At 37.0% G+C, this 24,827-nt stretch overlaps 1 protein-coding gene across 2 annotated transcripts in view; it reads left to right on the forward strand.

Annotated features, from left to right (window-relative positions):
• The window catches only part of LOC102919368 (sodium channel protein type 2 subunit alpha), a 133,917-nt gene that overhangs the window by 91,244 nt on the left and 17,846 nt on the right, over positions 1–24,827 (forward strand). For both annotated transcript variants that reach the window (XM_015996003.3, XM_076569579.1), the window contains exons 15-20: positions 278–451; positions 2,268–2,624; positions 9,496–9,975; positions 18,710–18,830; positions 20,828–20,982; positions 22,589–22,762. In XM_015996003.3, the coding sequence (XP_015851489.2) occupies positions 278–451; positions 2,268–2,624; positions 9,496–9,975; positions 18,710–18,830; positions 20,828–20,982; positions 22,589–22,762 (1,461 nt within the window). The remainder of the gene's footprint in view (positions 1–277; positions 452–2,267; positions 2,625–9,495; positions 9,976–18,709; positions 18,831–20,827; positions 20,983–22,588; positions 22,763–24,827) is intronic.

Raw genomic sequence — 24,827 nt, forward strand, 5'->3', positions numbered from 1 at the left:
CAAGAGAGATCAACCACAGCCAAGCAGTGTGCCCAGTGCACTTTTTGTATCAAAATCGGGGTGTTTATTTATTATCTGAATCTATATTTTATCACCTGATAAACCTTAAATATAATGAACAATTAAATGTTGGGTTGAATATAAAACATGCAGAAGCATCGACTTGTTGCGTGCATGCCAATCTTTAAAATCCAGAGTTTGTGTTGGATCTGCTGTTGGCTGCGTTGCGGCTTTTCGAGAGTAGGCATTCCTAATATCAATTGCATTACTCATGTAGGTCTTCACCGGGATCTTCACAGCAGAAATGTTCCTCAAGATAATAGCTATGGATCCATATTACTACTTCCAAGAAGGCTGGAATATCTTTGATGGCTTCATTGTAAGCCTTAGTTTAATGGAACTCGGCTTGGCCAACGTGGAAGGATTGTCAGTTCTCCGATCATTCCGGCTGGTAACTAATTCGCAGTATCCATACTTCCTTTTGTAGTTAATTAGTCTTCATTCTTTTCTAATAGCAGGTTCAACATATTTCACAAATATGATATTATCAAAGACATATGAAAACGTAGTGCCTTTCCCTGAAATGTAGTTCTTTTTTCATGATTGCTTTGATAAATATACTGTTCTATTCCAATAAACAGCCAGTAATGACTCTCTCTAGCAATCAAACGAGAGATTTGATGGAGAAAGAAAAAATGGGAGACACACATCAGTCCAGATTGCAATCACCATAGTCAACACAGTTATCTGATTTGTGTAACGGTGCATGAGGCTCCACAGGGACCTTGGATTGCCTACTTTATCCCCTGAGAAGCTAGTACTTGGGACAGGGTGTATGTGAGGAGGAGAATAAAGACAGTACTCCTTGAATGTTTTTTCCCTCAGCCAGATCAGGAAGTTATCAAACCTTCTCTCTGAGAAGCACTGCCTATACTGTATTTTGATAATTTTAAACTAATTATCTTTCATTTGATCTTTTTATTTCATAACTATTTGCTTCTTTTTAAAATTAAATGACTACATATCATTTGACACATTTCTGTTAAGGGTTTGGAATATTTTATTGTATATGCTCTGACTAGGGATTGGTTCTATTTTCAAATAGTAAAGATTGACTACAGTTACCAACAAAAGTTCTTGTAGGTGATCTATTGCACTGCTAACTAATCTCGAGACTTTGATTTGATGTCTATTTGGGACTTCCCTTATGAATTTCAAAGTTCAAATTTGTGCTAAGATCCTTAGAACTATAATATCTCTCCCTAGTCTTCAATGATAGTTATGCCTCTAATTTGAAACTAGAAGGATGCAAGATTTACAGAAAACAATTAGAATAATCACATGACAGGCTAATATGGACGAGTTTTTAAGAAGAATGTTTAGTAAACTTTGTGATAATTCATACAAGGTAGGGAAATGGGGATCACAGTATCATTAGCAGCTTGTATAATGTACCAGGCGCTTTTTTATAAATTATCTCTTGGAATGAATTAAACAATCTGGTGCTTCTACTTACTCCTTCGAGTCACTTAGGTGTCATTAGATAATGCACTACTGTCTGCCTGATGCTTACTTAAGCAGCAGAAATGAAATGCTTCTGCTATTTAACTGATGGTGCTTTAGGGGCCTCTGCCAACCAATACCACCAATTTGTCAGGTACAGTGGCAAGGGGATGTGTACACTCTGTAATGACTTCATTCTTAAGTTACTAAAGACATCAAGGTTGAGAAAGTGCACCTTTCAGCTTAAGCCTCCTTCTAACATAATTCCTAAAAGGTATAGTCTAATATAGCAAGCTAGAGCTACAGCTAGATGGAAATCATATAAATTCTCCAAGAAATGTTCATCTTTCGCTTTTAACTTATCCAGAGTGTGCCATACATCATGATCTTTCAACTACACTGAAAAATATATTCACACTGGGCTGTTAAATAATAGCTCTACTTCTTTGAGAATGAGTCTCTGTGAATTAACCTACATGACCTTTAAATGTCTAGTTAAAATCAAACAAACAACAACACTAAAAATATCAGAAAGCTTCCATAGGGCTCCCCCTATCCCTGTGTGTGCATGTGTGCGTGTGCGTGTGCGTGTGTGTGTGTGTGTGTACAGTATCTGCTACATTTGTTAGATAATTCTTTGGCACATGAATAATCCATCATTCTACAGCTGACACATTTTTGCTATACATTTCTGCTGTAAATAAGAATACAGATACTTCTTCAAGGCAAGGTGTTAACAGTATTCTTACTTGATTTTTTTCTAGCTTAGAGTCTTCAAGTTGGCAAAATCCTGGCCCACACTGAATATGCTCATTAAGATCATCGGTAACTCGGTGGGTGCACTGGGCAACCTGACCCTGGTGTTGGCCATCATTGTCTTCATTTTTGCCGTGGTTGGCATGCAGCTGTTTGGAAAGAGCTACAAGGAGTGTGTCTGCAAGATTTCCAATGATTGTGAGCTTCCACGCTGGCACATGCATGACTTCTTCCACTCCTTCCTGATCGTGTTCCGTGTGCTGTGTGGAGAGTGGATAGAGACCATGTGGGACTGCATGGAGGTCGCCGGCCAGACCATGTGTCTCACTGTCTTCATGATGGTCATGGTGATTGGCAACCTCGTCGTAAGTACTAAAATCCTTTTTCTTCTATTCAGTCACAAATAGTACAGTTTTTTAAATGTTTGATTGAACAATGTTTTGTGTGTTAGGTAGGATTATTTTGTAAGCAGTTTATTTCCAGTTGTCTATTACTTAAAATTGCAAGAGTCACACATGATTTAGACTTCGGTAGTTTGCACACCCTCAAAATGCCTCTTGAACCAAAGTTCTTCCTTACTATTTCTATGGTGAGGAACCTGCTGGTTTTATATTTCCATACTAATGTGGAAGTATAAATAAAATCACTCACTCATTTTATTTACAATTATTAACAATAATATATTTCAAAACTGTCTCAGTTTTGGGTTTCCTCAAAATTCAGGTGCTGCATGCCTTTAATCCCAGCACTCAGGAGGCAGAGTCAGGCGGATCTCTGTGAGTTCGAGGCCAGCCTGGGCTACCAAGTGAGTTCCAGGAAAGGCGAAAAGCTACACAGAGAAACCCTGTCTCAAAACCCCTCCTCAAAAAAAATTCAAGTTAAAATCTTACTAAACATCTCAACTCAAGAATAATATTCAAAGGCACTTTGTACTGAGAAACTACAGTATAGTCAGTAACATTGTCTTGAAAAAACAACCGTTTGTCATTTCTTTAGAACATCAGCTGTTTCCAGCACAACTGTCCTGCATCTTGGAAGAATGGGTATGATAATAAGAAAAATGTGCCTCAGCCCAGGTCATTTGCTGAGATAAGAGTTCATGTTTGGAATTTGAAAACAAAGCCCTTCACATAATGGAAATATCATTTTGCTAGGGTGGCTCAGTTTTCATTAAGGAATGTGGATCTGAAATAGCTATGGTTATGCTATAAAATTTAAGCTATAGGGAGAAAGACGATTGTCCCCAAACTAAGGAACAGTACACCCTACAGCTGGGAAACAGGGAGTAGATTTTGTAAGAAAGAGCAGAGACTCATATATCAAACACTGAAGACTGAGCAGTTTCTGTGGATGGAAGTTCAGGATTGGGGTATCTGGGCTGTTCAAGCTCAGAGTCAGTCTTGAGATTGCTGTCAAGATGTTTACTGAAGGCACAGTCTTGATTGGGACGAGAGAAGCAGCTTCCAAGAAAGCTCCATCTCTTGACGGTTAGCAAGTGGCTCCAGTTCTTCTTTGGCAACTGGAGGAAGGCCACAGATCCTCTCCATAGGATTGTTGAGTGTCCCCACTACATAGCAGCCAGCCTCTTCCATTTCAGATAGTACCAGAGAGAGGGTGAGAAGACAGCCAATGTATTCTAATCCTGGAAATCACACTCTATCACTGTGCTGTGATCTGTTTACAAGAAGCTACTTATAAAAGGAATGCATATGGAACAGAAAATTAATTTTTAAGGGAAGAGTATCAGGTAATTCGTGGATATATTTTAATGGCACCAGAATCCCAAATACAACTTTAAAGATGATTGCTTTTAGGAAAGTAGAAAAGGATTACACAGAACAGAAAGGATCGGTCATGGAGTCACAGGACCAGAAACTACAACAAAAAGGTCCTGCCTGTGGTAGACAATGTCTCATTTCCTGTGTGTATTGGGCACTAGCTGGAGAAGAGCAGAGAAGGCAATAATCAGAGTCTTCGTGACAGTGGAGAATGAGTGGACAGAAACAGGAAGTCAGAGTGGAAAGAGAAAAGTGAGTTGTTGCAAAGCTGGGTGGTGTCTAATTGATAAAAAGGCTAATTTTATTTATTAAAAAAAGAAATTTTCTTCCTTAGGCAATTCAAAGCTAAAGATGTCTTTTTAAAACCCAGGAATTGATGAAAAGCAAGTAGTATCTGAAACAAATTTATGTCAGGGAACATGGGATGAACTTGAAAAGAAAGAAACTCAGTCTCTTACCAATTACTGTGTTGAAATAAAACATCTCTTTGTGAATGTGTTGAGAATTGTTTTCTTTGTATTCCATTTTATTTATTTATTCAATTATTTATTTACTTATTTAGTGTATTGTGTGTGTACGTGTGGGTATGATTGAACATGAGGGTGAACATGAGACATGATGTGTATGTGAAGGCCAGAGGACAGCAGCTGGGAGTCAGGGCTTTCCTTACGCCATGTGGGTCTTGGGAACAGAACTCAGGTTGTCAGGCTGGGTGGCAAGCACCTTTATTCCCTGGGCCGTCTTGCAAGCTCAGGGGTTCAAGTCAAAAGAGACTTTCAGGAACTTTCAAAAACCATGGTGCAGACGCCATTTACTGTTAATATAGATGGTCATGAAGACATTTAACTAACTAAAATAGTGCATTATTAATATGAAATAATTATTTCTATCCTGGATTTAAAGATTGAAATGTAATACTTTCAAGATAAAAACCTAAAAGGCCTTCCTTTCTTTTTTATAAGATTTTTTATTTTATTTTTTTTTAACTGAAAACAAATATATTATGGCTCCTAGTTTTGAGTTTTTATGTGACTCTGCGTCTGTGTGTTTCTTATGTTCTTTTTTTGGGGAGGGGGCTCATTCTGTTTGTATGTTGTGTCTTATTCTAGTTTGTTTGTTTTGTTTTGTCTTATTTTATTTCATTTTTAGTCTTTAGATAATAAAAAAGCGATTTCCAATAAAAGAAAAATTTAGGGCCAGGCGGTGATGGCACATGCCTTTAATCCTAGCACTCAGGAGGCAAAGGCAGGCGGATCTCTATGAGTTCAAAGCCAGCCTGGTCTACAGAATGAGTTCCAGGAGAGGCATCAAAGCTACATAGAGAAACCCTGTCTCAAAAAACCAAAAAAAGAAAAGAAAAGAAAAGAAAAATTTAAATGTATATGTAAAAAAGAAAATACATTTTTCATACAATATATTCTAATTATTGTTTCCCCTCCCTGGACTTCTCCCAGATCCTCCCTATTTCCCTCCCACCTGAATAAACACCCTTCTGTCTCTTCTTAGAAAACAAACAGGCATCAAAAAAGTAATGGTGATAACAAAAGAAAATAAGATACTGTAAGAACAGATCAGAGTAAACCAAAACAGAAAAAGAAAAACAAAGAAAAAGCACAAGAAACACAAAAACACTTACATTATATTCACACAGAGAGAAAACACATTTTAAAAAAACTCAGAAATCATAATAAACAAGCAAAAGGAAAAAAATCCCCAAGTATTATGAAACAACACCCCCCCCCAAAATACCATTAAGTTTGTTAGGTGTTGGCTGTTGGACATGGGGCCTGTCTTAAGTGTGGTTTTTATACCCAGTCAGACTCCATTGGAGTGCTGAAAGGAGAAGTGGGCATAAGTCCACATCCCTAACTCAGAAGCTATCTCCGATAGATTTGTTCTATTTTTAATTGTGTATATGTGTGTGAGGGTGTGTGGGGGTGAGTATGTGTGCATGTGCATGAGCCTCTCTTTTTTATTGCCAGTTAAAAAGTTCTTTGGAGCTATCCCAAATATATTTATGCCATAGCTAAAGTTATATGGCCATCAAGTTTACCATATATGTATGTATATATATGTTCATATTGGATATATGGATTCATGTTGGATATATTGGATATATATATGAATATATATATATATATATATATATATATATATATATATATATATATATATATTCAACTGGAAAATGGAGCTGCAGACAGCCTATCCCCAAGCTAGCCTTTTTCCAAGCCATTCTTGGATATTATTTCTTCAGTAGTGGAGCAATAGCATATTGAAGGGATGTGAAGGCTTTGGGTTCCTCTCACAGGTTGGAAATCAGAAAGGAGAAAAAATATTAATACATGTATTATTTTTCATCTGGTACCCTAACGGAAGTAGTTACAATATCTTCCTTCTCTAAGACAACTTCATGAAACATGCTAAAGAGTTGATTTCTTTTAGTGAGCTGACAATCTTCCCACTTGTCTGAAGGGAAAGAGTATTCAAAATTTCCAACTGTCTCTGAGAAAGCTTGCTAAACTGTTCCTTAAGTCACTATTGGCACAGTAAACAAAATCAGTTGGTTACAAAAGAGGTTCAGATGAAAATGTCAACATATCTTTCTAGAAAGAGAAGACCAGGAGGAAGATGATGCTTTGAGGCCATATTGAATAATGGTACCAGAGACAGCAGTTAACCCTTCTCAAGGGTCTACCATGTGATTTGTCATGAATTATTTCTTTGAATCCTTACAACAACCTTATAAACAGGGCACTAGAGAAATTGTATTTATTTACATGTGCAGAAACTAAGGTTGATACAGTGCCTATTGATAAAACGAGTGTTGAATAGAGGATAGAAACTTGAGTTTTATTCCACACCTCAGTTCTGAAAGATGTCTTCCTCTGTTGTAGAAAGAAATGTGTGGAAGTTGGGCTGGCAAGATGACTAAGTACTTGGTAGAAGTACTTGTCATAAGGCCCAAATTTCTTCCCTGGAACTCCTAGTGGAAGGAACCAACTCTACAATATTGTCCTGTGACCTCGATATGCATGCCATGGCATGTACCCCCATACACAACATCATACACATCATCATAATAAAAATTATTTAATTAAAGAAATTTGTGGAGCTAATAATGACTATGATATTTGTAATAAAATGATTTGCCTCACACCACCAAATGCAGATTGAATGCTTTGAAAAAAAAATTCCATATGGGGAAGGAGAGGTAGTTTTCTTTAAGGGTATAGTGCTTGGTAGATTGGCCATGCTTTAGCAGACAGTCACATACTCATGAATATTTGGGCAATACAAATTGAATTTGCAGATTATTGGAACAAGGGAAGGAGGGTGGGGAGGTATGGGAGTATCTAGGAGTTGTTATGGGGAAAGTAGGGGATAAATTGACCAAAATATATTGTATGAGATCCTGAAAGCTTAACAAAGGTATTATATTTTTAAAACTAGGGAAAAGGTGAATTCACTGAATTTATGGAATAGAAAATTCACATAATGAGTGACTATTTCTCTGGCAATGGAATAACATTCAATTAACTTGTCAATTTGTAATAGAACATGGAAACATCTAGAAAAGTAGTAACAAATTTTATACTGACTGTAAGTATAGCAGGAATTCACAAAAAAAATATTAATGAGCAAATAGGGAATTCTGTTTTCTTCATGTAAATAATGAAACTTAATAATGAAAAGCATGCAAGCTGGATGATCAATACAATGATGTAACTTTTTAATGTATTCATCAACTATGATCTTCCACAAACACTTAAGGTAAAGGAATCTCTGTTTTCTCATCTACAAAATAGTGGCAACAATCCCTGCTCTGCAGAATGACTGTGAGAACTAAATCATATGCACCTCATAAAATGCTCGGGCCAACACATTTACTAGGAACTCAGCAAAAAGTCCCTTAACTGTTATTGTTATCGGGTGTGGGCTCTGCTGTGACTCCCACTCTGGTGTATACTTAGGAGCCTTATACAGTAGTCACTTGCGAGCAAAGTTGTGGAACCCGCACTGGTGTTCTATTGTATGGTAGGCAATGATAATAGGCAAACCCCAATGCATTATATACTCAAAAATAGCTAGAATGGAGGAATTAAAATGTTCTCACCAAAGAGAAATAATGAATGTTTAAGGTGACAGATAGGCTAATCACCCTTACTTGATCATTGCATAATTAATAGACATATCAAAATATTACAGTATTAATCTACAAATATATGTCAACATTATATGTTGATCAAAATTAAAATAAAACAAGAAAACAAAGTCTAATATTGTACATTGTATGGGAGGATTTATTGATATAGATAAAAATTGTTCATGATAGATAAGGCCTTTCAATTAATATACCCAGTAATAATTGTGGCACTGTTAATTCAATGTTCTTACAGATAAAGCCTCAAATTGAGTATTTAAATCTATTTATTCTTATTTTATCTATTTTTCAGCCAAGTAAGAAATTCAAGTGAGTCAGTGTAAAACACAAGTGTACTAGTAAATTTCTGAAGTAGAAGGAAGGTAGGTCTTAGTATGGCTGTGAGGAGCCATGGCAGGGAGACTGACAGATGGTCAGTATAGACTTAACCTTCATCCTCACCGGTTCTTACCTTACACATGTCACTGTCATTTTCACTGGATTTTTAGCTAAAATCTCCCCAGGGTCCACTTTTGTACTAACAACCTTTGCATTTGGTCCCTGCTGTATTTTAGTTTGATTCTGTGTTTGAATAATCAAGGACTGTGTCACTTAAACCCTGAGGGAAAAAATTAAGACAGTTATGGTCCCAACAATGCCTGATTCCTAAGTTCCCTGCCTGGTCTACAGATTTTACCTGTCTGATCTACAGGCTTAGAGATGGTGATACTGCAAAATTAAATTTTAATTCAATATTAACAACATGATTATCATATAGCAACCATGTCTTTATTTCATTTCTAACTGTTGAATAAACATAGCTACTACAGTTTTGTTTAAACAAAATTAAGGTTGTCAATCTAACAATCAATATATTTTTCTTGAATTTTGAAAGTTACCAAAGTGAAAAATCTGGCAGTGCTAAAGAAGCCAAATCACATTAAAGTGTACAGGAGTTCTAGTTGGTTCTAGGAGTAAAATTACAGTAAATATTCACTGTCCTAAGAAATACACATTATATGTTCAAAATAACAAGCGTACAAAATAACGTGTCTTTTTTTGCAGAGCTGTCTAGATTCTTCTGGATGTAAAGTTAGTATAGAAGTGTCATTCCATGGTAGCTAGTGATTTTGAAATGAACCTGAAATAAAGAGTGTGAGTAGTATTTGCTAACAGCCAGGTGTTGGTTTGTTTTTCCCTTGCTGTGTTTCTAGAGACACCATCCTTATTGGGATGTACGCAGAGAATTCCACGTCTTACAGCTGAAGCAAGGCAAACAGACCGTCTGATCGCTCTTCCTCCACTCTCTTCTAGGTTCTGAACCTCTTCCTGGCCTTGCTCCTCAGCTCTTTCAGCTCTGACAACCTTGCCGCCACGGATGACGATAACGAAATGAACAACCTCCAGATCGCAGTGGGAAGGATGCAAAGGGGAATTGATTTTGTTAAAAGGAAAATACGTGAATTCATTGAGAAAGCCTTTGTCAGAAAGCAGAAAGCTTTGGATGAAATTAAACCCTTGGAAGACCTGAATAACAAGAAAGACAGCTGTATCTCCAACCACACGACCATAGAAATAGGCAAAGACCTCAATTATCTCAAAGACGGAAATGGGACGACCAGTGGCATAGGCAGCAGCGTGGAGAAGTATGTGGTAGATGAGAGTGATTACATGTCGTTCATAAACAACCCCAGCCTCACTGTGACTGTGCCCATTGCCGTTGGAGAGTCTGACTTCGAAAACTTAAATACGGAAGAGTTCAGCAGCGAATCAGATATGGAGGAAAGCAAAGAGGTAAGAATGTTAAAATAAAGGGATATTTTGGTATGTACCTCTCTGGCTTTAACACTATTGCATAGTTTATATTATATGCTGCTTCCCTATAAGAAAATAGGAAATATCTACTGTAACATTCATATTGTAAAGATGATTGATAAATTAATGTTAGATTATACTGGCTAGGCAAATCATGATTTAATTTTTCAAATAGTCACTTTCCAAACTCACAATATTTATGTGAATTTTTCTAAACATTTTAAAAATAAGTTTAGATTTAGGATACTACCTCAGTGTGTATACTTTCTTCCTTATAATTCACCACAATAATGGTTTTAGTATGTACTAAAAAATAACTAATGGCAACATGGTTCTTTTTCTCATCTTGTATTCTTGCCTGCAATGCAATACTTCATAAAAGGGTAGTATCTAGTTTTCCAAGCTCTATTAACTTGTGCTAAAGTTGACTTGGATCTTAGCTTGATGGTATTTAGTTTTGTGTTTCCTAAAGCAGAAATTTTTTTAAGGAAGAGAAGTTTGTGATAGGGAATTGTATCTAACCCAATTGAGTGTGGTCAGCCTGCTTATAAAGAGAAAGCCTCCATATGTTATTGGACACAAATTCTGAACTTACTGACTCAGTGTCTTCATAATACAGTCTTTGATTTTGAGATAATTGTGAATATTAGTGAATGCTTTGTTGTGTTTTGTTTTTAACCCTTGAGTTAAAGGGGGGAAAGTGAGGTACTGTCTATTTTGCAGTGTCAAACAACTTCTTTTTAAAGGGTAAATAACTGGATGGACTCAGAGGGCGCGAAGATATTTGAATTAAGTGCTCTTTTGCGTCCCCCCCAAATTCACTTGATTCTTTATCAGCTTTCTGGACTACCTCGAATATATCGTTTAAAATCCATGCCCTAATCCTGTAGGCTTTAACTCTCCTGCTATTTTGACTATGTTTAATGCAATTCCCGCTATGATTTGTGAGTGCCTGTTTCTCTTTTTAACTTTTGGAATAATGCTGAATCCGTGCTTGAATGATAACCTTTCAAAGAGAAATTTAGTGGTGTAATTCGGTGACCTTCACTTCTGACCATTCTTACTTCTCACAGGCGTGAGACCAAGCTGGAGCCGTCAAGAATGCCGCTCTGGTGTTTATTAAGCATCCAGAGGCTCGAGCCACCACTTTTACCCAGGTTACCAAAGCAAGTTGTGCATATATAAATATAATCAGTGTCTACATGACTTGACTGGCCTGCATGTGACTCAGCTATGCCCCTTGCCCATCCATTGGCAGTGCAATAGAACATGCACAGCTCTTCCTAGGTTGGGTTGTATAAAGCATGGTCAGGCAAGGCTGACAACCCCAACTTCTTTCTTTTGTTTTAAGGAAAGTTAATTTAGCTGCTAATTTCTTTATGTAGATTTTAATAGAAAATATACTTGTTTAAAAGTGAAAGTGCATGCCTTTGCAGAGTTTGTAACTTCCACTTAATGTCACAAGTTTGGAACATGCTAGTGGCCAGGAAGAGGATTGCAGGTACTCTTAAAAAAAAAAAACAAAAAAAAAAAAACAAAAAAAAAAACCGAAGGAGAGCTTTCTGTCCTCTGCCTCTTTGCTTTTGTATTTGCTTTCTTCTACTACTTTTAAAATACATCCCCAGTAAGTGTGCTGTGTTGATAATATTTTGCTCAGTGTCTGAAGGGTAATGTGCAAACTAAAGCAATCCTTCACCCATATGCAAACTTCCCAACTGACTTTCAATGTGATAATAATGTAAATGAATGGAAGTGTTTGCATTTTGCTGCCAGCAGCAAGGGTATAATTTTCATCCACTTCATTTTTGGGAAAAGGGCAATGCTTTATTTAGCAATTGACCAAAAGCCTTTTGCATTTAGAATGATTCCCTTAGATATTCTGTTAATGTTTACTCTTAAAATTCCTAGAATGAAAGAAAAGAGAAGAAATGTACTCATACATCAAAATAAAAACCCCCAAAAAGAGAAAGATTGACTTCTACCTATCTTTATATGATGTGCTTATTCAGAAAATAGATCTTCCTCACCCCTTTACCCTTTGTAACTTTCTCCTCCCCGACCCCCCTACTCTACAACACCTATCAAACTTAGTCCACAGCACAGTTCACATGCGTCATGCTCCACAACACCTCCATAGGATAATCACAGTCAACACTTCTCTCTGTTTATTTATTAATAAGAGAACCCCCACATAGTGCGTAACTATTCTGTGATCTCTTTTTATTTTCACCACTATCTAATATTAATTCACAATTCTGTGCACAGATATTTAAACCAAATTCTTTCTTCTGGTTTCATTACTTTTGTAGAAATATTAATAAGAAACTTTATCACTTAGAATTAGTCACATTAAAACTGTAAAATAACTCATAATAAAATCATGTTGAGATTTTTTGAAAGGGGGAAAATCCCATAACACTATTAAAACATTCTTTAATGCTTTGGAAGAAAATTCAGTTGCTGGTACCCCTGCTTCTGTCAGAAGACCAGGGTGTAAAATATCCAAGATGCAGATTCCTCCCCAATTATATGTTATTCTTTATTATCTTTAAGGTAATGATTTGCTTTTTCTAGTTTCTTATAAAGAGCCAAGTTTAGTTCCTTTAGTCTCTGAATATTCTACTTTCCACTTTCTTTAGGGAAAAGCACTGAGAGAAATAACAATCAGGTATTTAGAAGGTAGAATAACCTTCTAAAGTATTGAGGCAGCATATTAACAGATCAGAAGAGAATTGATTCTTACAAATGGCGATTCTTTTTAAAAAGTCTTTTACAGTCTATTTTGGAAATATGGTTCAGTCTGTAAAAGAATATACTAAATTCCAACATGAATGGCATGAAGGAGTCAAAAGTATGTAGATTAGATTTGAGCAAGCATTGGTAGGAATGATATCTATGGATAATAACTCATGATTTTTGTCAAAAAATGAGTAGTCCTCATGGGAAAGACTCTCAGTGGGGTAATGATAAAGCAAAAAACAACAAAAGCCTTCTACATATCTTTAATATCAGACCAATGGGCCAGACACATTGGTAATCTGCTGAGGGTAGTCCATCACAATATGTTTTTTTTTTCTGCAACTCCACTAAATTTAAAGTCTGTTGTGTATGATGTAAAGTTTGTAAAAAATTATTCATTATAAATAATGAAATGGTTTTCTGGTTAAATCACCATAATAAACATGATATTTTGCTTTAGTCAACTTTCTGATTGTAAAGGTAATACCAGCTTTTTCTTTTTCTTTTTTTTTTAATGTTTTAATGTGTCACTATGACTGTAAGCCCATCACCAAATCAGACCATGCCCTCCAATGTTGTGATGTTAACATTTTCCCTATAAAATCAACTGGCGCTCCTTCAATGCATGCTAGCTGCAGGATCCAGGTCTAAACACTCAACATTCTTTGAAAGCAAAACAGACTTTAAATCTCCCCAGCACTGGAGAGAGACAGAGACAAGGGGATACCTGGCATTTTCTACCTAGTCAGTCTCTCCAAATCACTGAGTTCCAGGTTCAGTAAGAGACCCTGATTCAAAACATAAGGTAGAGAGCAATGGAGAAACACATAATATCAACCTCTGGCCTTTACATGCACACACACACACATATACATGCACCAACATGTACATAGGCACATGCCCACATGACCTGTACATACAGCACACATATACACCCCCGAAACATGAAATAGTGCAATTTGGTACTCATTAGATCATTTAGTGAAACATGATTCTTTTCTGTTTAGTTTATAGAATTTGGAACAACTACTGAATAACAAGAAGTATCTTAACATCATAGATATAAAGAGTTTATAAAATGTAGTTTTTATGCAAATATGTTTCATATTTCTAAGTGAGTATGATCACTGCTGGTTTATATAGCAGCCTTCTATGACTGTTCTTATATAATCTCTTATTCCAATCTTGTATTGCACCCAATTTTGTTCAAATTTAACTAGGCAAAATCTCCTCTAACAGTATTATTCTACCCATTTATTTCCTGGTAAGTTAGGTATGGGTAGTAGTAAGGAAATTTAAATATTTCAATATTACCAGAGGGAAGCAGAAAACTCACTAAAGTGTGTCTATGAATAGCCCACTTACATTTTGCTTTCTTTGTAGTACTTTGCAGTGTATGATGCCCAGATTGGGACACTACCTGCCAGCCTGTAATGGAAACGTTTTACCTAAGAACATAAACTCCAGCTGGGCAGTGGTGGCGCACGCCTTTAAACCCAGCACTCAGGAGGCAAAGACAGGCGAATCTCTGTGAGTTTGAGGCCAGCCAAGTCTACAGAGGAAGTTTCTGGACAGTCAAGTTTACACAGAGAAACCCTGTCTTGAAAAACTAAAAGAGAGAGAGAACATAAACCCAACAGTCACTTACAATGATAAACACTTGACAACTCTAAGAGGCAAATATGCACTGTGGTTATGATGATAACTAGGAACTGATCTGAAGCTTATGAATTTTATGTTCTTAATTCATTTCATTTTGTGGATTTTTAATACATTTTAAGCAACATAGTTTATTAACATGATGGCATTTAACTAGTATACACCAAAATGATTAAATTGAGATGAGGAATTATATTAATCATCATTTTTGTTGTACATATCCAGTATAATTTTTGATAAGGTTTTTATTCATGAGATATTCCAATGTATGTCTTCCTCATTCTACAGTAACACACACAGGAATTATGACTATGATTGGAATTGACACTAAGGTTCTTAGTTATGATTCATATAAGTCTGCAGTATCATAAACACTTATCTTGAATCTATAATGTTGAGTCATATATCCGGTCTACTAAATGTTCCAAATTCACTAAGGTTGAATTTACTGGTGAATCATCAGAGAAATTTCCTAGAACATTGTAGAAGAATAGAATACAGAAAGTGTAGGGCATAGCCACTCATTAACTCTGACATTGACAAGGTGAGTAAGCCCACTGGATAGCAGTGTGATGCCTCAATGTGCAGGATGGTCTTTGCTGTAGTAAATTAAACACCACAAGCATAAGTACACACACTGACCCATGTGGAAGACACTATGTTATTGCACTTTGGGGAAGGGGAGATGTAGCTGCTCCTTGAAGGGTTCCATTCACTGTGGAACAGTAAATCTACATACTTAGTGTAGAAAGAAGGGAACTAAATCTAAAACTACAGATTCAGTAGTAATTTTCCTTATAGCTGACCTCATAGACTCTTAATTATAAATGAATTCTTGGCAACCTGATTTTCAGAGCACACTCCCAACTTTAAGAATTGTTGATCATCATTTTAACGTCCCTGAATATCCAAGTAATCTTGGTACTCTTCGATTGATTACATTCCTTTAAACCTGGAAGAATCAGACAGGAAGTACGTAGAGGCTGAAGTCCATAAATAGGCTGCGAGGTCACTCGTTCATTGACACAAGAAACATCCACTAACGGCAAGAACTGGTGATAGGTGCAAGGGATATGATAACGACAAAAACACAGTCTTCTGCCCCCAAACCTTAAATCTAGTGAGGTACATATTCCAGAAACACAAAATACACCTTAAGCTGCAGTTTGTATAAAAGTAATGACCTCGGTGTTGAAGTTCATTGAAAAAATCTGCTGTTACTTCTTTATTGGTACTAAGATGCCTCATTGCAATGAAAAGGAGTTGTGTATATTCTATTTCACTATGGTTTGAAGAAAAGAAAACACAGAAGTGCCTTTGATATACTATCTACAAATAAGGCCTGTAAATAGTTTTCAAAAGAACAGAAAAACACACCAAGAGAATTCTTGTTTACACTGAAGTGTGATGAACTCTGAATAGAACAAATTGACTTTCTCTAATATTGTTTCTAGTTTAACAAGGTATTGAAAGCAAGTGATTGGCTCAGTGACTTGTTCATTCAATGAAGAGCAAATTGGGACTTTAGAGTAAGCTCTGAGGGCTGAACTGCATTTTTGTTGCCCCATCCATAGGGCTTAGGGTACTGTTCATGCCCCTAAATGTCTTACAAGTACGTTGAGAAGACTTCAGTTTCTCTTGCTCTGAAATACTTTAGCCTATCCTTCATGAAAGGTAATATTGAATGAGTAAATCACAAAAAGTTATGGAGTGTCCCGAACACCCAAGTTAGGGAAATGATGGAATGGAAGAAATTGGGAACTGGAGAGACTTGTGTAAGGGAGGAAGCACAGTGGTTGCAAAATAGTGAAAACCTGAATCAATACTGGTGATACTGGTCTTCGTGACATCTTTTAAAATATCAACAACCCAGGTATGTGATAATAGGAGTGATAGCTGGTGTTGCAGGGAAACTTCTGAAAATTTTGAATCAAGAGAAATCAAGGAAACTATGACATTTTTGTGTGGTGACTACTCCAAATACAGTACCAGAATTCAACCTGTTATGAAGCCCTTTATTTATACATCCATCCATCCATTCATTTCTAAATAATATTTATTGAGTATGTATTACATACTTACTATTGATTGTGTTAGTCAATTTTCCTGTTGTTGGGATAAAATACTCACAAAAGCAACTTATGTATGGGAATATCTCTGCTCGCAGTTTGAGGATACAGTCCATCACAGGAAGGAAGGCGCAGTGGTCAGAGTAGGAGGCAACTGGTCACATAGGATCCACTGTCACAATGCAGATAGCAATGATTGCTGGCTCTCAGCTCGCCTTCTCCTTTTATTTAGTTAATACCCCAGCAGCCCATGGGATGTTGCTGTCCACATTTGGGGTAAATCTTCTCACCTCAGTTAATTCGGTCAGGGAATTTTATCACGGATAAGCTCAGGGATTTGTCTCCTGTGTGAATCTACCAAGTAAGTAATCAGATCAACCATCACACTGATGTATATGCTGATATAGCCATTGACCAGTGTCAGCCTGAGCACATGATACAAAGAGGGACCCGCAGTTTTTTAATTAGGAGCTCCATCCTGCACTTCCGATGTTATCCTCTTTGTTAAAAGGAATATTTTCCATTCTTACTGTGTATAGTTAAATCAGATGTGACTGAACTTCAGTTTGTCTGGTTACCTGTGCTGCATTTCAAAATCCTATAAACAACAAAACCTGTATCATCTGGCCTCTAAGATACAACAACTTGATGTTACATGATCTCTACAAGAGATGAGAGAATGTTTTAGGGGTCAATTATATGACTGCAAATCCAAGTATACTTATATAAGAAAGAGTCAAATTTGAAAGAAAGGATGTACAATTAGAAAAGGCCCAAAAACTTGGAATACTTGTAATAAATTTTATTTTGGTGTTCCATCAAAGAACAAAATATATTCAAATTTTAATAGCAAAGATATTATTATCTGCCTAATATCATAAAGTGTTCAATGAGAAAAAAAATCAACTTATAGCCTTTAACATTGTTTAGACAAATTTTAAAATAAATTACATAACTAATTCTTAGGAAACAGGAGTATATAATATTTATACATCTGTTATTGGTATTGTTAAAGTAGTTAAGACATTTCAATTTCTCATATATGTACATAATACTTTCTTCATATGAACTCAAAACATACTGAGACCACACTTCATAAAATAAAATTATTTTCATGCTATAAGAGAATCATCTCATTAGGAAAGGATCCATATAATTCTTATCCAAAGTGTGAGTAAGATCTTTCCGGTAGAAACTCCAGCATCTATTTGAATCCAGTGTTCCATGTCAGTGTTCATCTTACCATATGCTTCCCTCATCCTCTTGGTAAAGGAGCTCTTTGAGCTCAGCCACCTCCTAATGTTATGCACTAATAGTTATAACATTGTAACAGGTTCGAGAATGCTGTGGCCTAAACTACTCTGGTTCCGCGTGGCACTCACACCTGGCCCTGCACTATGCCTGTGGCATCTTAAGAACAGGTTTTAAGACTGAAACCCCATCCTTTATGCTGGTCCCATGGGTAGACCTGAATAAAGTGTATACATGTCAATATTTAAGACAACTTCTTTCCTCTGTAGTTTCCTTTGGATGATTTAGATTTAACCCAAAGGAAACAAAATGACACACTGTGACCCATTTCTGCCATTTCTAAGAGGACAGGCAAGAGTGCCAAAGTAACAGGTAGTTTCCAAATGCACAATGAAACCCAGGAGTGCATTGGCCAAAGAGAATGCGAGATACCTGCTCTTGCTGTATAGCTAACAATGTGCTGCTCTTTTCCAACATAGAAAGTTATAGAATGTCTTTAATAATAACCAGTAGTCTATGTTTTCATGTCAATGAAAAGTGGAAAAATTTAGATTGTTGCTGTTTATGTGCATTTGACCCAACCTTTTCTACATTTGACATGAAAATACACTTGTGCAGCTTTTGTTGGACGGGTCACAATTTTAGAATAAAACAAGCTATACCATTTACAAATGAATTTGCAAAAGCAAAATTCCAGTGACCATATGGCTGGCAGTTTGCATAAGCTTTCTGTAGAATTCTATTTCAGAAACCTCATAGATACTTAAACAAAAGTTATTTAAGTGGCACTGTGTCTAAGAAAAAAAATTCTACAGTGCTGTATCTAATCTTGTGACCCCCACCTCTCCCAAAGCAGATTGGCATTATATTTAAGTTATTCTTAAATTACAGATCAAGAGAATGCATACAGAAGACTGGGGGTGGGGCACGATTTAGGAGACTTTGTTTGGATTAGAGAACATGTTTAAAAGCTTTTCTGTGGGATTGGTTTTCAGAAATTGAATGCAACTAGTTCATCTGAAGGCAGTACAGTTGATATAGGTGCTCCAGCAGAGGGAGAGCAGCCAGAGGCTGAACCAGAAGAATCCCTTGAGCCAGAAGCCTGTTTTACAGAAGGTAAGCAAGCAGTGGGGTGGTGTTAGTGGCCTTCTCTTATCTATCCATCTTTCCTGTGACCTGTCTACATCTCTCTATCTACTGCCTCTAATTACCCGTACCTATTAATCTACCAACTATTCATTAATTTGCTTTGTTTTAAATCTCAAAACAAGGACAATTTTTTCTGAATATAGGCTTAAATTATGTAATTAGATCCTTTTGCTTTTGAAACTATTGATCACCTCTGCAACATGCTGCTGTTGGTGTATTAGTTTGTTTTATGTTGCTGTGATAAAACCCTCTGACCAAAAGCAAAGTGGAGAGGAAAAGGTTTATTAATAGGGCCTACATTTCTACATCACAGTCCACCATGAAGGAAGTCAGGGCAGGAAGTCAAGACAGAAACCTAGAGGCAAGGACTGAAGCAGAGGCCACGGAGAAATGTGGCTTACAAGTTTGCTTTCCCTGCTTTCTTAAACAGCACATGACATTGGCCAAAAGGTGGCTGCACCCCAGTGAACTAGGCACTCTCATGTCAATCATTAACCAAGAAAATGCCCCACAGATTCGCATACACATCAATCAGATGGATGCATCTTCTCAGGTCGAGGTTCTCTCTTCTCAGATGACCTGCGCTTGTGTTGACAAAAGAACCCAACCAGCACGCACAATTGGCCTTCTAAATTAGCTAACAACAGAGATAGCTAAACCAAATGCATAACTGGTAAAGTTGTCAAAAAGAAAAGGAAATGACAGGTAACTAAAATGAGTAAGGAAATAATTTGACATTTCCTGGGTGGCCATAATATAGTGTACTAATTGATAAATACACATTTCAGTCTGACCTTGAGTAATAGTTTCCTGTATCAATCAAGGTCAAATATTTTTCGTGATTTTTTTTTTCAACAAAGGTGAAAGGTATAGGAAAGCTGCAATATACTACATACTTTCATATGGGGCAATTGGCAACATCAGAGTACTCTCAAAAGGATTCTCTAAAGAAAGCTAAAATTACGTCATTTCCGATGAGGATCAGTTGTATCATGTAACAACAGTGCTGCATAGGAAACCATATGAAGCCCTCAACTCTAAGTCACTCACCTGAGCTTGACTGCTAAAGCTTGGGCATGATGCTCAGACTTTCCCCTCCCTCATTTTTGTCTGGATTTCTTAATTGGTTCTTATAACTTCATGTTATCAATAGGACTTTTATATAGCTCCTAAGATATAGTCCCAAATCTATTTTACTCCATAAAATTCAGAAATTAAACTTTATTGATGAGACTTTAATAAGACTTTACCTTATGATAATTGTTTTTGTGACTGTAAAACTTTTTAAAAAAAATTACTCTCACTACAATGCACATTCCCCAAGGGTAAGGCCCTTTTACATACCATAATTTTATTATGATTTTTCCAAGTACAATTCTTTGCATACAACAGCTCTTCAATAAATATTTATTGAAAAGCCTTTTACTGAGTGCCTCACAAATTACACATAGGTGCTTATTGCATTGTGGCTGATAATGATCAGAAACAAAGCAATCCAATTATTCAATAATAGTGAACATTTATATAAATTCCCATAATCTTATGGAGAGAAACATAATAGCATCTTTCACAAACCTTATGGTTAGATGGAGAAGTTCTATTATGCTATGAAACAAACTAATCAAAATTCAAATATATGTAATTTTTATACAGAGTAGTAGGATTGACTCACAGGACAAAGGCAAAACAGAAAGATAAGCTGGAGTTTTACTTTGTTTTTCTGCATTTGAGTGTTCTATGGTATATTATAATATAGTTACATGCACATAAAAATAAATAATCATCTAACCGATCATTAAAAGGCTAGACTGTTGGTTTTGTTTTCTGTAAGCGGAAGCCGTCTTTAAAATAAAGTTGTTTTCTGATGCACTATGAAGTAATATCGTAGGTGCGTGTCCCACCTTCACAGTGATGCACCAAGAGCAACTGATGGCCTCCCTTTCGTCCGCTCTCATGTCTTTTAGACTGTGTGAGAAAGTTCAAGTGTTGTCAGATAAGCATAGAAGAAGGCAAAGGCAAGCTCTGGTGGAACTTGAGGAAGACCTGCTACAAGATCGTGGAACACAATTGGTTCGAGACCTTCATCGTCTTCATGATCCTGCTCAGCAGCGGTGCTCTGGTAGGTGACGCAGGGCCCGCTCCTTCATCGCTTTCCTTCCCCTCCCTTGAACCTCACTTTACCCATCTGTAGAACCGACTGTTGGGAAAAGTGAAAGATGCGGGGGGGGAAGGGCCCCCTATACTGCTCTAGCTGGAGGAGCCAGATAGGATTACACTCTGTGTGTGCTCCCATATCTCAGGAAGAATCTCTCTGGCTTTTAGTTACCAGGGGCAGTTCCTTTTCTTTATTTCTGATAGTGAATTTTATTCTTGTATTCCCAAGTCCATTATTATACTTTCCAGTGCCTACTGGGTTTTAGACGGACAATACAATGTAAACGCGATCGGCTTCTTATTTCGGAGATAGATTTTAGAGTGTCCGCGCAGCGCACCTTCTGGCAAAGGGAAAGATCAATGGCACTTCTTCAGAAGGGCTATGCAGATAAGACGTGGGGTTGCCAGTTGAAGTGGAGGCTGCTTAATAGAAGCCCCTTTCTGGAACAAGTCACCTGACTGGTTCGCACCATTTCACCTGCCAGCCATAGTGAATGGTGACGAGGCTTACTTAATCTCTAAAAGCACTACAAACCTAGTGTGCATCTACCTTCATGGAATAGGATGAATAATTGAATCAAATAGTCAAGAATATTACAAAATAGAGTGACCCATTTTCCTCTTTTGTGATGTGACAGTAGTCGCGTTTCCTTTACTTTTAATTCACTGAAAGTGTTTGAGTACGTTTTCATTAGAAGGATGGATTCCTGGCTTCTGGGGGCCGTTAAGCCCACTTCTGCTTTGACTGAGTCCTGCATCCTGCCATCTGCTCAGTTAGGAGAGTATCTGGGTCCTCACCAGCCTCTGACTTTCCTGTAAGAGCCCTTGGCTCCCTGGTACACTCAGTCACAGCTCACCAAAACACATGCACTTGTCCACCCAAGAGCTGGCATCTGGGGCCTTCCAGCTTGAACTACATTCTAAGCTCCAAAGCCCTTGTGCGGAGACCCATCATAAATGTAGATGACCTCCTTCTCTAAAAAGAAAACCTTCTTAGTTCCTTGACCCAGGCCACCCCACACTGTTTTGACGTTTCCTTTTTAAAAGGGGTTGTGTTAAAAGGTCTTTTCTTTCTAAAAGGCTCAGGGGTTCCTGTAAAATGACCATATCCTTTTTTTCCTAAGAGATGCAGAATGATGGCAGCTTCCAAACACACTCACAACTGCTGGAGAAAGTTAAGAGATCACATTTCCCCCTTTCCCAAGTTCAGGAGACTTCTTGTCACATATTTACAAAGTCTTGGGAGGGGGTAGAAGTCACTCTGGATTCTGAGATATTTCTAAATGACACCACCTCTTGCTTAAAAAAGGAACATCTGACCTTCTCTTACACATCTTAAGCTCTTTGAGGATAGTCTCAATATCCAGATTTTAGAATTGCGTGAGTCTCTCAGTAGGCTGCAATGCCCAGGTGCTCTTCACATGTGCAGATAACTCTGAAGCCAGGGCATCGTGATAACCCTCCTGCCCCTGACTGAAGAAGGCAGCTTTTCATTTCCTTTTTTTTTTTTTTTCAATACATAAAGCAGAAACTTTTCTTGACAACATTCAATATCATATTATCATTTGTAGGCCTTTGAAGACATATATATCGAGCAGCGAAAGACCATCAAGACCATGTTGGAGTATGCTGACAAGGTTTTCACTTACATCTTCATCCTGGAGATGCTTCTAAAGTGGGTTGCTTATGGTTTCCAAATGTATTTTACCAATGCCTGGTGCTGGCTGGACTTCCTGATTGTTGATGTGAGTACTCTGAAGTTCCCTCTTCTATTTCTTGGCAGGGGACGATGAGCATTGGTCCTGGCTTTGGCCAGCAGTATGGAGCAGGCACTCTGGGAAACACTGATTTAGTCCAAATACAAGTGCTATTTTCTAATTCTCCAGTGGAATTATACCTGAGACACATTTTGTCTATTTAAGTGCCCCCTTATATTTAGTGACTTAGTTTGAAAAATAACATTTGTATCAGTACATTAAATTCTAAGCTATGCAAAAGTAAAGTTGTCTTCTAACTTTGTTTTTAATCCTCACATTTCATACAGTTACAGTTGTCAAAATCCTTCACGAGCATCTTCGGCAATCGAATTTGTCTGCAGTTGAGCCTGTGGAGAAATATGTGTGCCATACGTAGAATATTAATTGCATGTGAAATTGAAAATCCAAAACCAATCAATATCACTGGATTTATCTGGCAATTAAAAACATATTGGCTAACCAATATTTAAAGGATTTATTAACTTGCATTGGTGTTTAAAGGTATTAAGATGGAATATCAGAATACAGAAGGATTTAAAGCAATTGACTATGGTAAATTATTCCTAAATGGAACGTGCAAAGGGCACATGAGGAACTACATTAAAAATCTTCTTGAAATGCAGAAAGATAATAAAAATTAAAGCCACTCATGTTTATGTTTGACAATTACAAACAGCAACACGAGTGTGTCAAAGATGCTGCCGCTCTTTCTCTCATGTGACAGGTCGCGTAAGACACCATTCTTTTCACTTTTTTTGTGTGTGATTGTGACAGATCAGTAGCTTGATGATAGCATAGCTAAAATTCAATATATGTAAACAAGGATAAGTTATTATATCCATGTTAATTAAATATAAAGAAACCCAAAAAGAAAGTTAATTGTCTCCTTGCCTGAACTAACATTGTCTAATATACATCATCTAAAATGAACTCACATTATCTAGTATACTCTGAAATCTACTATTTTAGATTTGTGAATACTCTTATGATGGTACGGTAAACTGGTTGATACTTTGTTTAAAATCAAATATTCTTTCTAATTATCTGCCTTCTTATCGAGCTATAAATAGAAATGTCACTTCTCTGGTCCTAAGGGAGCTTAAGGTTGACCAGTAAAGTCAACCCTTGAGAAAAGGTTTCTTGAGAGTAGAGTAAACCAGAGTTGGAGTGAAAAGAACACCAGTAACTCCAGAGGAGGGAGGGACACTGACTTGTGCCAACCCTGAGTAGCAGTGCTTGAGAGTGAGCAAAGGTCGGGGAGTACGAGTCAAAGGTTTGTAAGTGGAAAACAAATTCAGACAGACAAGTGCTGGGGGAACCCATGATCCCATCCAAAGAAATGTGAACTTAGGGATTTAGTGGACAGGAAGATTCTGAAGAATATCTTCCAACAAACAAAACCGCAAATTAAAGATGTCTATGGTGTTCCAGGGAGTCCCAGTTGTACCTCCTTTTCAGTTGTGGCTAAACAGCTTGCTGAAAGTGGCGTGGCTCACCACTTCAGTTCTCTGACAGTTCTGGCCCCGTTCAGAACATTTTTCATTTGTCCAACTGTTCTTTCATCCTTTAATGTATGCCTCTCCCTCGGATTCTATCTTCAGAGAATGTAAAGCACTCTAGATCCTCCTGGCTTACATGTGGAAAGCCCTCACAGGATAACTTTAATTTTTGTTTATTATCTTTCTGCATTTCAAGAAGATAACTCACTTTATTCCTCAGTTATGTATGAAGAGAAGACTTACAAAGCCCTGAACTTGATGAAATTCATACCTCATTTCCCTCTTACATTCGGAGACTTTGCTTTCAGATTACACATACAAAATTAGTATAAACAAATGAAGGTTTTGTCAAACAAATTCCATTTACTTCTGTTATTTTTCTTAGAAAACATTTTTCAAATACTTATTATCGCAATACTTTTAAAAACTGTATTGTGTATTTGTTTCTGCTTATCTAATCTTCAAATTTTAGTGTGCTTTAGAATGAGATAACTTTTTTTCTGAGTTCATGTAATAGTTATAACTCTCAAAGGTAATTGGGTATTTTAGTGATG

This window comes from Peromyscus maniculatus, chromosome 4, assembly GCF_049852395.1.
Source record: "Peromyscus maniculatus bairdii isolate BWxNUB_F1_BW_parent chromosome 4, HU_Pman_BW_mat_3.1, whole genome shotgun sequence".
NCBI classification, from domain to species: domain Eukaryota; kingdom Metazoa; phylum Chordata; class Mammalia; order Rodentia; family Cricetidae; genus Peromyscus; species Peromyscus maniculatus.